The sequence below is a fragment of the Gekko japonicus genome, unplaced genomic scaffold, assembly GCF_001447785.1.
Source record: "Gekko japonicus isolate JY-2015 unplaced genomic scaffold, Gekko_japonicus_V1.1 scaffold92, whole genome shotgun sequence".
Taxonomy (NCBI): Eukaryota; Metazoa; Chordata; class Lepidosauria; order Squamata; family Gekkonidae; genus Gekko; species Gekko japonicus.
In genome coordinates, this window is record NW_015169780.1 from 610,516 (window position 1) to 622,849 (window position 12,334).

The 12,334-nt window shown below is 39.3% G+C and overlaps 1 protein-coding gene across 1 annotated transcript in view; it reads right to left on the reverse strand.

Annotated features, from left to right (window-relative positions):
- Positions 1 to 12,334, reverse strand: part of PTPRK (protein tyrosine phosphatase, receptor type K) — a 492,629-nt gene that overhangs the window by 412,002 nt on the left and 68,293 nt on the right. Inside the window, 1 exon segment of the mRNA XM_015416770.1 lies at positions 8,034 to 8,305. Coding sequence (XP_015272256.1) covers positions 8,034 to 8,305 — 272 coding nt within the window.

Genomic DNA, 12,334 nt, shown 5'->3' on the forward strand with positions numbered 1-12,334 from the left:
GGATTTTCCAACCTGGAGCTGGCAACCCTAGCTTGGGGGCAGAGAGAAAGAGAAAGAAGGGGGTATTGGGTGGGGGAGAGAAAGGAAGAGAAAGAAGGGGAGGGGGGAAAGTAAAGATGGGAGAATACCCCTTCCCTGCATGTTTCTTGGGTGTCCCCACTTCTGCAAGCCCCCTTCCTTCCCACTGTATCACACTTAAGTTTTTTAAATGCCAGGGCGGTGATACCAGCTGCAGTGGTCTCTGATGCACAGAGTCACTTTGAACGTTTTACTGCTGTGCCCGGTAATTCCTACCCCCTGCAGTCTATGGGAGATGCTCTGTGACGCCCTCTTAATGTCTTCCATATCCCTTAGTCTTACAGGGATATAAAACAAACCACAATACGCAATATTTTGTTGCGGGTCCCCTCTTGTTCATATCTAATCCCTGCTGTTTCATAACTGTTCTTGTTTACAGAAATTTATTATGAAAAAACTGATGAATTACCCAAAAGTAGGAGAGACAATCCTACCACATGTCAACACAAGAAAGCCTTTAACAGCCAAAACCATTTGTCGACAACTATGATAGCCTTATCTACAGCAGGCTGTGTCCTCTCATTACTAGGACTAGGTTATCTCCAGCTATTCTGCAGTTCACATCAGAATGCTAAACCTGTCAAGTGTTTTTAAACTATTTATGATGATCCTAAGGAATGGATAAATTCCCTTGTGGAACACATAATTGAAAGGTGACCTCATGAACGAAGTAACCTCTGTTTGCAGCCATCTGATCTTCAATGCGATGGCAAGACTACAAAACAGCATGACCAGAATAAAATGCAAATAGACTATTTTAAAAGTGGGCCAAAGAGACCAAATGACTGACAAGCAACTTAGAAAAAAATACTCTCACTGCACTCAGGAATGAAAACCACTTGATAATTATCATGCAAATTTTTCACAGAAACAAAGCAGTTATTAGTTGGGATTTTTTAAAAAAAGTCTTTTGAATTCTGACCTCAAAGCACTACATTTAAATATATGGACTAGGGAAATCCAGAAATGATTTCTTGATCAAATTAAAGAAGTATTTATAAAGTATGTAATACTTTGAATTTTTTAAGCTCCTCACATACATTTTGTTGTGATCGTGACAACAACACTGTAAAATGAAGTCAACCATTAGTCTAGCTAAACTCCTGCCCTTTCTAGCTATTAAAAGATGCTGGATGAGGACTGGCTGCTTAAGAGTATGAAGCAGTTATTGCTTCCTTGATGGATCAGGTGCTCGCCACAGTCTTGAAGGAGATTATGGTGAACCACTCCTAAAGAAATTCACAGATGACGCATAATGTAAGAAATATCAATCAGCCACTTGCACTCCATATTTGTGCAAGGTGTTGTGAGGATGTGGTGGTAACAGTTCTTCACAGATATTTGTCTCATGCTCATTATCTGGATTATTTTCAAAATGGCTTCACACCTGCTTTTAGAACTGCTTCGGTCATTCTGGATTATGATGCAAGACAGGAGATGGGTAAGGGAGTGTGTTTCTGTCAGTTCTCCCAGTTCTCTCTTTAGCCAATTCTTCGTTGAGAGTAGACCCTAAGAGCAGTATTAGAAGACTGTTGGTTCACTCCATCGCCATTAGAAGACTGTTGGTTCACTCCATCGCCATTGGCTTCTGTGGCATCTTGTGGTCCATCTTGTCTCCTACGCTATTCAACATCTCTATAAAGCTTGTAGATCAGGTCAACTAGTTATCTGAAGTGATATGCAGATCTGAGCAAAACTGGATGGGTTGAATAGAACAACGCATAATCCAGACAAAATGGAATACTATGTTCTGTGAATGCAACTGAAGGCCATTGTATCAGCCCTAATGGTGTAGGTTTATGGCATGAGAATGTTCTTGGATTCATAGTTGCAACCTGCAAGCTAGACTAAGTGCTCTATATGGGGCTGCCACTGATAATAGTTCAAAAGCTGCACTTGGTACAAAACATAATATTCTGTTCCCTGTTACTAAAATCAAGTTACACTACTGTTCAGATCCACTACTCTAGCTCTCAACTGTTTTCTGGAAACAATTTATAGTGTGGTATATAACCTATAAAGGCCCAAACTTCTCATGTAAATTAACTAAAGACATCCTTTTCCTAACTCCACTGCTTCAACCACTTCCCCCAGATCAAGTTTTTTTAAAAATAAATCCTGGCAGGATTAAGCCAGTATAAAGAAACATTAGTCTGTTGGGGGGGGTTATTCACTTTTAATTTTTCATTTATATTTTACTTTATTTTGCTTCAGCAACATTAATTTTGTGCAGAAGACATGATTATTTTGTGTAGAAATTTTGTGTAGAAGACATCACCAAATTTATTCATTAGCCCAGAGGATGTGCATGAGATGAAGAAAGATGATGGAGATGGAAAGCAAATAGAGAGAACTTTTTCTGCCTCTCCCATAAGGTTAAAAAATGTTCTGCCTCTCATAGGCACTCAATTAAGTTAATGGGCAATAGATTCAGGACAGATAAAAGTCAAAGTACAATTAACTAAGGGAAATGCACAGAAAACAAGATATAGTGACAGCCACTAGTTTAGAAGGCTTTAAAGGGGGATTAAACAAAATAGGTGCTTCACTGGCTATTAACAAACTATGACCAACTAGAACTTCTATGTCCAGAAGAAGTATAAAAAGCTGTACAGTCACATTGGTCAACACAAATCCAAAAACAAGACCAAAATATGTGAATTATCTTTTCCTAGGACCAAATTGATTGTAAATTGCTTCGTCTTGCTCTTAACCTGCAAAGGAACTTGGAATTTGGTATTACTGTGTTTCAGTGAGAGAAGGAAAAATGAAGGACACAGACCGTATCTGAAGAAGTGTGCTTGCGCACGAAAGCTCATACCTTCAATAAAACTTTGTTGGTCTTAAAGGTACCACTGGACTCAAACTTTATTCTGATGGACTGAATACAGTTTTCCACTGATTTAGCACCTAAGTAATAAAGTTAAACTAATTTCCTCTCTGCATCTCACAGAGGATACATGTAATACTATCCAACTCATAAAAGCACATGCTGGAATAAATTTTGTTAAATCTTTAAGGACCCTGACCTGGACAGCCAAAGATAGCTCAATCTAGTCCAATCTCAGAAACTAAGCAGGGTCGGCTCTGGCTAGTATTTGGATGGAATACCTCTAAAGAAAACCGGGGTCATGATGCAGAGGAAGGCAATGGCAAACCACCTGTGAACATTTCTTGGCTTGAAAACCCTACCAGTCACCATAAAACAGTTGTGACCTGATAGCCAAAAAAAAAAAGCCTTTAAGGAGCCTGAACTTCTGTTTGGTGTTAGTATCATGGCCTAAAAAATCTGGCTTCTATCCTTGAAACTTTTTTTTTCTAACATCCAGCCAGATTAAGAGTTCTGGTGAGCTCAAAAGCTCACACAATATTTTGTCATTTTGGTTGGTTTTAATAAAATTATGACATAGATTTCATTGTTATTGTCATAGGAAATAACCTTCTGAATACCAGCAACAGGAGAGCAACAACAGGAGGCTTTGGTCTCTGTGCCTCACTTGTAGCAGTTCTGGGTGGCCATTGTGTGGATCAGAATTCTTGTCTAGATGAACCCTTGGTCTGAACATATTACCATTGTTATGTTGCCCTGGTGGAAGGGTAGAGCCACCACCATGTAAATGTATGAACCACAACAAAGTCTAAATAAAGCTGACGGCACAAAATCTGTTTCCTTTGAACAATGAAATCTCTCCCCTTTCACTAAAGCTGAAAAATCCCACTGTACTAAAAATCAACCAAGATGAAATCGAGCTTAGCTGCTCTTCCTTCGACTCCCCACCGGCTGCCATCACACACCCCAGATAATCTGTTGCCAAGATAGACGTTCCAAGCTCAGCAACACTCAAGTGGGGCAGCAAATTCCCAGAACTTACTTCAATCTTTCCCAGCAGGATCAATGTCTATTAAGCGGCGATGATAACAGCAAACACTGCCAGACAATTACAAGGAATTCACATATGTGCCAATTTCAAGGCAATTATTTCCAAGCAAAAAATTCTTCCCTCTCCCTTTCCTGGCACCTACCTACCAACTGCAAGTTAAACATTCTATTATTCAAGTTAATCATTTTGAGAGTGTGAAAGAGGAGGTAAATGACACTATAACCTTGGTGTCACACCCTATATGTATAAATATAATAAACAGATGATTATCATACAAGTCTGGCTTACCTATGTAGCTCTTGGGGATGTGTCTGAGAAGGCAAGCATGGAAAGTGTGCATGTTACTCTAGACTACAGTCCTTCATAATATTGGTCTTGTTATGGTTCTGAATATGCCTGTGTTTCATTTTATAATTCAGCTCTTAAAAGCAAATCCACAGCTGTCAATCCTGTCTGAAACACATATAGCATTCCTCTAGTGTTTGCTAAACTCTCTACAGGCTAACATGCAATTGACAAAGTTGGTGAACTGGAACACTGTCACAAAGAACTGCAGCTGAACAAAGGCAACATTCATACTGCGCTCCGTGGTGTAACACAACATTAAAAGTAGCATTGTAAAGAAATAACAACATCCCTCCCCCAATCAGTGCTTTTTAAGCAGCTGTGTTGACCTCATGCTCTTAAAAGAAGCACTCACAAAATGACACCAAAAAAGCCACACTGTTAAGAGAAAGAGGAAAACAGTTCATACTGACAGGCACTCTCCCCGAATGAAACTGTACAAAATTATATGGCTTCCAACTAAAGTCCATTAGGCAGTATTTAAGAATTAGAATATCTCACTATAATAGGAAGAGATCAAGATGGGTAGCCATGTTTGTTTGTAGCAGTAGAAAAGAGCAAGAAAGAGTCCAGCAGCACCTTAAAGACAAACAAACTTTGTGGCAGGGTAGGACCTTTGTGAGTCACTGCTCACTTCTTCAGATACCAGAGTCCATGTTACTGTAATATAGTTTATCACTGCTGGTGAGAAACTGTTTTACGTTAGCAGGCTGGCTGTAAGCAAGAACAGGTCAGGCCCCCAGTACCCATGTGACGAAATTGTCACTATCCAGTATGGGTTGTAGGTCATGAATAATATGTTGGACTGACTTGAATTGTGAGCAGTATATGACACCAGTGGTGTTTTGTTGTCTTTTTCTTTGGGCTTGCCTTGTAGCAAGCTGTCCCTGGGTATCATTCTGGCCTTTCCAATTGTCTTTCTTACTATATCAGGAGGATACTGCAGTTGCAAAAATTCCTGCTGTAGATCTTTCAAGTGAGTATCTCTGTCTGAGAGGTTGGAGCAGTTGTGACTATAATGTAGGGCTTGGCTACAGGCAATAGATTACAGACAATAGATTGTTTGATGTGGTTGGGGTGGTAAACTGGAGGCATGAAGATGTGTTTGCTGATCTGTCAGTTTCCAGGGTAGGGTGGGATAGAAATCTCAAAAACAAATAAATAAGTAAGTAAAATAATTCAGAGTTAGACTGCTGGTGGGGTGAAAGTTGTTGAAAGCCTGGTGAAATCTTTCAAGGGCTTCTTTGCCATGGGTCTAGAAACTCCAGACAATGCAAATATCATCAATTAATCCCAAGTAAAGAAGAGGTGCCAATGGGTAGGAGTATAGTAAGCACTGTTCTAGATCCGCCATGAAAATGTTGGCATACTGTGGAGCCATGCAGGTGCCCATGGCTGTGCCACTGATTTGAAGGTATAAGTTCTCACCAAACCTGAAGTATTTGTGGGTGAAAACAAACATGCAGAGTTCAGTTACAAGATCTGCCATGGTGTTGTCAGGGAAGATGCTTCTAATGGCTTGTAGTCTATCCTTATGAGTGTACAGAGCATCAACATCCATGGTGGTTAGTATGCTGTTTTCTGGGAGATGGTCATAGAATCCTAGAATCATAGAGTTGGAAGGGACCTCCGGGGTCATCAAGTCCAACCCTCTGCACAATGCAGGAAATTCACAAATACCTCCCCCTCCACACCTGCAGTGACCACTGTTCCACACCCAGAAGATGACAAAAAACCTCCAGGATCCCTGGCCAAACTGGCCTGGAGAAAAATTGGTTCCTGACCCCAAAGTGGCAATCAGCATTTCCCTGGCCATGTAAGAAAGGGCCACAAGTACTAAGCAGTGAAGCAACCCTTCCTGCCTTCCATCTCATGATCTGCCTACATTTGATGGACTGCAGTTCTTGAAAAGTCTGTGGTATCATGTACATAGCTGGAGGTATTAATAACGTATGGTCTCCGGATAGAGTTCATATATCCTGATACTCCTACAGTGATGGTGCCTATGCTTGAGACAATGGGACATCCAGGTTTTCAAGTTTTATTTATCTTTAGCAGAAGGTAGAAAGGACCCAGCCTAGGTCCACAACTGTCAGGAACCAGTGGGGGAACACTTTAACCTTTCAGGACATTAAGTTAAGAATAAGTAAGCTAACAATAGCAGTTCTCTTACAGAGGAATTTCAAAAGGAGATTAGAAAGAGAGACTGCTGAATTGCAACTGATAATGAATCTTAAGACTATGCATCCCCCTGAAGAAGTGAGCAGTAACTAATAAAAGCTCATACCCTGCCACAAATTTTGTTAGTCTTTAAAGTACTACTGGACTCTTGCTCTTTTCTACTAGAATAGGAAGCTTCTGTAAATAAAAGCTTATGACCCACTTCTCATTTGATACAGAAAAATAGAAGTTTGATTCAGGAGGGTAGCCATGTTGGCCTGAAGCAACAAAACTATGTTTGAGACCAGTGGCACCTTTAAGACCAACAAATTCTGGGTATAAGAATTAAATTTTGTTGGTCTTAAAGGTGCCACTGGACTCAAACTTTGTTCTAGAAGAGAAGATGTTTAACTTTCTCTCAGTATTATCTTTAATATACTCTTAAACAAAGCATTAAATCGCAGGGGATACAAAAAGTAAAGTTCTTGTGTACAGTTGCATTTAAAAATACTTTTAATAAAATATTTTGGTAATAAACCAACGCTTTATCAATTAATAGATAACCTTCTGCCTCTCCACAATCTGTTTCCTACTCCCATACACAGTAGTACAAAGGGACATATTAGATTCTAATACAAACCACATGTTAAGCAATAAGATAAGCAGCAAAGACATTCAGTCATACAGCTAAAGCATCTTAGGGCAGGAAACATTGCTGGAGGACAGAAGAAAGAGGATGGGAAAGATGTTAAGCACCCTCTCCTCCTAAGAACTGGTGTCAGTTTCCTACTCCTGAAACCACCCATTTTCTTGCTTGAAAAAAACTATCAAGCTACCATTACATGCATTTGAGTAACACATACATTGGTCTCCAGTTCTTCAGAAACCACTGGCATGAGTATACACAGACATCTTTGATATTAAGGTGGATTTTAAAGTACATTATGGAGTAAGGTTAACTAATATGGGAGAAGGCTGTTCCAGGTTCAGCCGCCTTAGGATGACAGAGTGGAAGAGTGGAAGAATGGAATCGGTGTGGCTACAGAAAATCAGCTGTGCTTATTTAGAATAGTGAGGAAGAGCAAAGAAAGAGAAGATATAGTCTAGGCAAAGTAACACATAGCCTTACCTGCAAAAAATAATGCTTAAGAATTAGAGATTCCAAAGTTCAGAAGAAAGGGACTGTAGCCTGCCAGGGATGCAGGTAAAGAATGTTTGAATGCCTTTACTACACACACACACACACACACACAAAGCAAATTAATTTGGGCAGATGGAAAGGAAGCTATACTCTATGACGCATCATTCCCCTTTCCAAAGATAGCTTTCAGATTGAGATGCAAGCTGTGTTCCTGAAATGTATCACCCAGCTCTCCCACAAGCTTTTTGTTCTCCTGGAGCCCAGGGTGGTGGACAAAAGCAATGTCCTACACATTCTGATCACTGAAAATTCAAAGTATGATCCCCATTCTCCAGCAACCCTTTCAGACATTATGTCAACAGGAAGTGAAAGGATGATCAGTAGTGAACAACAGAAATCAAAATAAAAAAAAATTATTCCTGGCTCACCTGGTATTCGTTTGGCCAAAAGGTGCTCACAGCCAACTCTGCTCGCAGCCAGTCTTTGCCAGTAGAGCCTGTCACATTCCAAATGGGATTAGCCAGAGGTCCCTTGTTTACCCTGACCAAGATGTTCAGAGTTCCAGGACTTGCTCCTTTCTTACTGTACAAAAGGTAGCTGAAATCAATGCAGTGAGTATCATTTTCTTTCATTGTAGGAAGCTGGAGTCGAGCCTTTTCTCCGTGGCTGTGGTGTGAAGACTCCACTATCATGTATGAGCCTGACAAAAGATAAAAAAGGTAAATGTAGAGGTGCAAGTCAACTCATTCAGGGGGAAAAGGATTTATTTATTTTTTGCCAAAATCTGTAATACAATAATACTACTGTTAGGAACAATTCTATTAAAAACTATAAAATAATATGCACTACAAGGAGTAAAATTAACTTCCTAAATAACATATGCCCCATGGTATCAAAGGCTATTCAGACTTTTAAATTAATTTATTATAATTCGGATTGAGTTATAGGCATCTTTAAATAATGCATGCAGAAGGTATTGAGCTACGGACCTATTACCTAGGCTTATGGTAAAGGACAGCCGGTGTTGGGAAGGCCTTTCCCTAACTAAGAACCTGGAGAGATTATGCCAGACAGAACAAGCAGTACAGAGCTAGACAGACCAATGATCTTTCTCAGTATGTGAGAGCTTTATATATGTTCACATCAGAACTACAGCAAAATGTAACATTACTTAAAATGGGTTTGCCATTCTATAGTGAATCCCACTCTTAGTTCTGGGGAAAGGCACTGCTAGCCCCTCCCTCCTTAATATTACTTTCTCAAATAAAACAAATAAATCAAATGTTCCAACCATTATCCATACTTGTGACCATTTCAGCACTGGCCCACTGACTTTTACATGACCGATTATGCCAGATGTTTGTACGGTTGTATACTATATTACTGGACCTCCTATGCCTGACACAACATCGTAAAAAAAAAGACCTCATGGTTCCATACTCAAATATGGTTTATAATGGTTTATAATAAGAAAATGGTTTATAACAGATTATAGAAACTTAAACTTCCAAAACAGTTTCCCTAAATTTATATGCAATAAGGCTACTCGACATGCCAGCCAGCATTCTAGAGAGGTTTATTATCTACTCTTGAAAATGTACTTGAGGTAATGCAAGATAGATTGCTGAGAGGTTATTGCTCAATGAAAATAAAAAATAGGTCAGTGAGAGACAGGAAAATCAACATTTATTTTGTTTGTTTACAAACCTTTTAATTGCCCTCCAAGCAACTGAGCACTGCTAAGGTAGTTTCTAACAGCACAGCCAGCAATACCTTACAGCTTCAAAACACCTTTCTAAAGTTTTATTATTGACATGCAATTATCTTTTATTTGTGCGTATAACGGCAATTTTTTAAAAGAAAAGCCATGAAAGTTCAACAGCCTGGTTTACATACACATTTGATTAACCACAGTACCCACCAAAGTGATGAAGTGAAAGAAAACATGGCAAGACTATATTGTCTAATTGCCAGATTTATTTTTAGTGCTTGTTTCTGAAAATGAACTGGCACCAAGATAGTTATGCACATAATTATTGGCAGTTGCTCCAAGTGATGGATCACAAATGGCTCAATGTGATGCATTAAGCAGTTCCAAAATAATTGCTTCAGAGTGCTACAGAGCGCTTTAAGCGTCCCACAGTAAAAGCCTTTGTAGCACAATTCTGCCACCAGACCAATCCCTTGTTCCTTAACTGTAAACAGAAAATAATGGTAAACTGAAAAATCCTGTAATTATTTGAACAGGGGTCTCTTAATCCATATATTGAAACAGATCATATCCAGTGTTAGGAGACATCTCCACGGTCAAATGCACTCTACACAGCCATGAAGCTATAGTCAACATCACTTGCCTAACTTAGCTCAAAGGATGATTATGAAAATAAAATGAACGTTCTTGCATGCATGAATGTTCCCATTGACTTAAGTAGAGCAGGTATGTGCTCAAAAGTACATTATATTTGCTTCTTCAATTGAAGTGAATGGCACTTGGGGTTACAGAATTAGCACTGGAGATCCCCCTGACAAGTTAACAGAAATCACTAGATCAATTTAACCATGTCTGTGATAAACTATATCTGTGACTGTTCTTTGAATTAATTTCTCTCATCACTCTCAAAAATGAATCAAAGAATTTATACACATTGCATATCACATGAGGGTAAATTCATTGTGAGTCTTTTTTACGGTAACATGTTATGAAAAAAATTAGAATAAAAACGCAACTGATTTTTCATGTTTTAACTGCCATTTATGGCTGCTTCCACATGTGGATTTTTTCTCACATAGAAATCAGGAATACTCCACCTTACAGGGGAATTGGCCACATGATGTCATGCTCATTCAGTGATTTCATGCCATTCCTAGGGCTTTTCACTTTAAGTTGAAGAAGGCATAAACCTGTTTTTTTCTTTGGCTTTAAAGGGAATAGGCAGAATGACAGCAGAGAGCACATGTTGCCACTCTGGAGAGGGGGGAAAGAGCTAAGCTCTGCTTTCAAAATGGCACGAGGCAGCTCACTGCCATGTCCCATTTCCCTTTCTAGCCCTCTTACAGGGCTTTTTCCTTTTTCCACACCAAATGCCTTAGTAGGGAGTTTCTGAGCTGTGGGAGGTCCCAACAACATAAGAGGTGGAGAGCAACAGCAGTGGCAAGCAGAAGAAAGGGGCACTGACACTGTTTCCACAGCTGCCATATCGGGATTCATTTTCATGCCATCTTGAAGAAGGCCAGGTTGCTAATTCGCCATGAGAGAGAATAGTCCTAAAAGTGCAAAACAAAACCTTCCTGTTTGATATCATGAAGCAGAGCACAGATTTCTCCTTGTCAGGAAGAAATATAGGAGACTCAGATGAGCACTTGATACCCCCACAGAAAGAAGAAGGCTGAGACATCTCCAGGATCCTACTTTGATGCACAACAAGAGCCCCAGGAGTCTGAGCCAATCATCTCACTCCATCCTGTAGCCCACTGCAGCACCCAAGGTATCTCCCTAACTGATCCTTCAAGCCTCACAAAACCCTGCACTATCCCAGCCCCATCAGAGAACTTGCCACCGTAATCAGCTTTGAGAACTGGTAGCCTGCTCTTGGAAGGGTAGGTGCTTGCATCTTCACCTCCTAGAGGAGTCTTTCTTTTAATTTAAATTTTTTAATTATTTTTAACGGTAGCATTAACATATTAAACCATGACAAATTACGTTGAATTATGCTTATTCTGTTACATTGCACATATAAATGTCATATAATTACTCATTAACATGAGTAAATTGATAGCATTGTAAATTAGACACATTTCACAATGAAGCAGTGAGACCCACTGCTATATGTAAATACAATCAAAACATAACAAAACAGTTTTTAACTAAAGAAAATTATTTGTTAGTTAGTATTTAATACCGCTCACTTAAAGAAATAAAGAGTTTTTAAGATAGAATAACATCCGTCCAATCCAAAATAATACATCAAATCCATTTTTCAAATTGGGACCATTCAGAGGAAATAAATTGCTGCTGGGATAGGTATTCTAAAACCGGGTACCACTTTCCAACAAACCTCTCTGGTTTTGAGTTTTGATGGGTAACATTTTATTTGTTTGTAACTGTATCCATAAGGTAATGATTCCACAATTTATGGAACCAGGTTTCAATTGTTGGCACTTTGGTGTCTTTCCAAAAAGTCGCTATTGTGGTTTTAGCAGCATCCAGCATGATCTCTATAGTAGCCTTATGTGATCTCTCTAGTAAATCTTGTGGCCATGTGTTTAAAAATAAAACTTCTGGTGTACATGGTACTTTTACCGCAGTGACCTCTTCAATGATCTTTAGAATTTCTGACCAAAATGATTTAATTTTTATACATCCCCACCAACAATGGGCAAAGTCCCCTACTTGTTTACAATCTTTCCAACATCTCAGAGATATTGTTGGTGATATGTATGAAAGTTTCTGGGGAGTTGCATACCATCTTGTCATGAATTTTAAATTCTGAAAGCGTATTGCCATAGAGAGCGTAGAGAAGCTAGTAGAGTTCCAAAATTTGCACCATATGTCATCATTAAGTACTGCTGCACAATCTTTCTGCCAAGCAGATTGAAATGGCAACTGTGGTGCATTGGAGTGTTGAATCAGTAATTAATAAATTTTGGAGATAAGCCCCCTGTTTAGTCCGTCCGTGTCTCGGATCAGACATTCTAATTTCGTTAATGGCTGTGACATCAGCTTGATTAT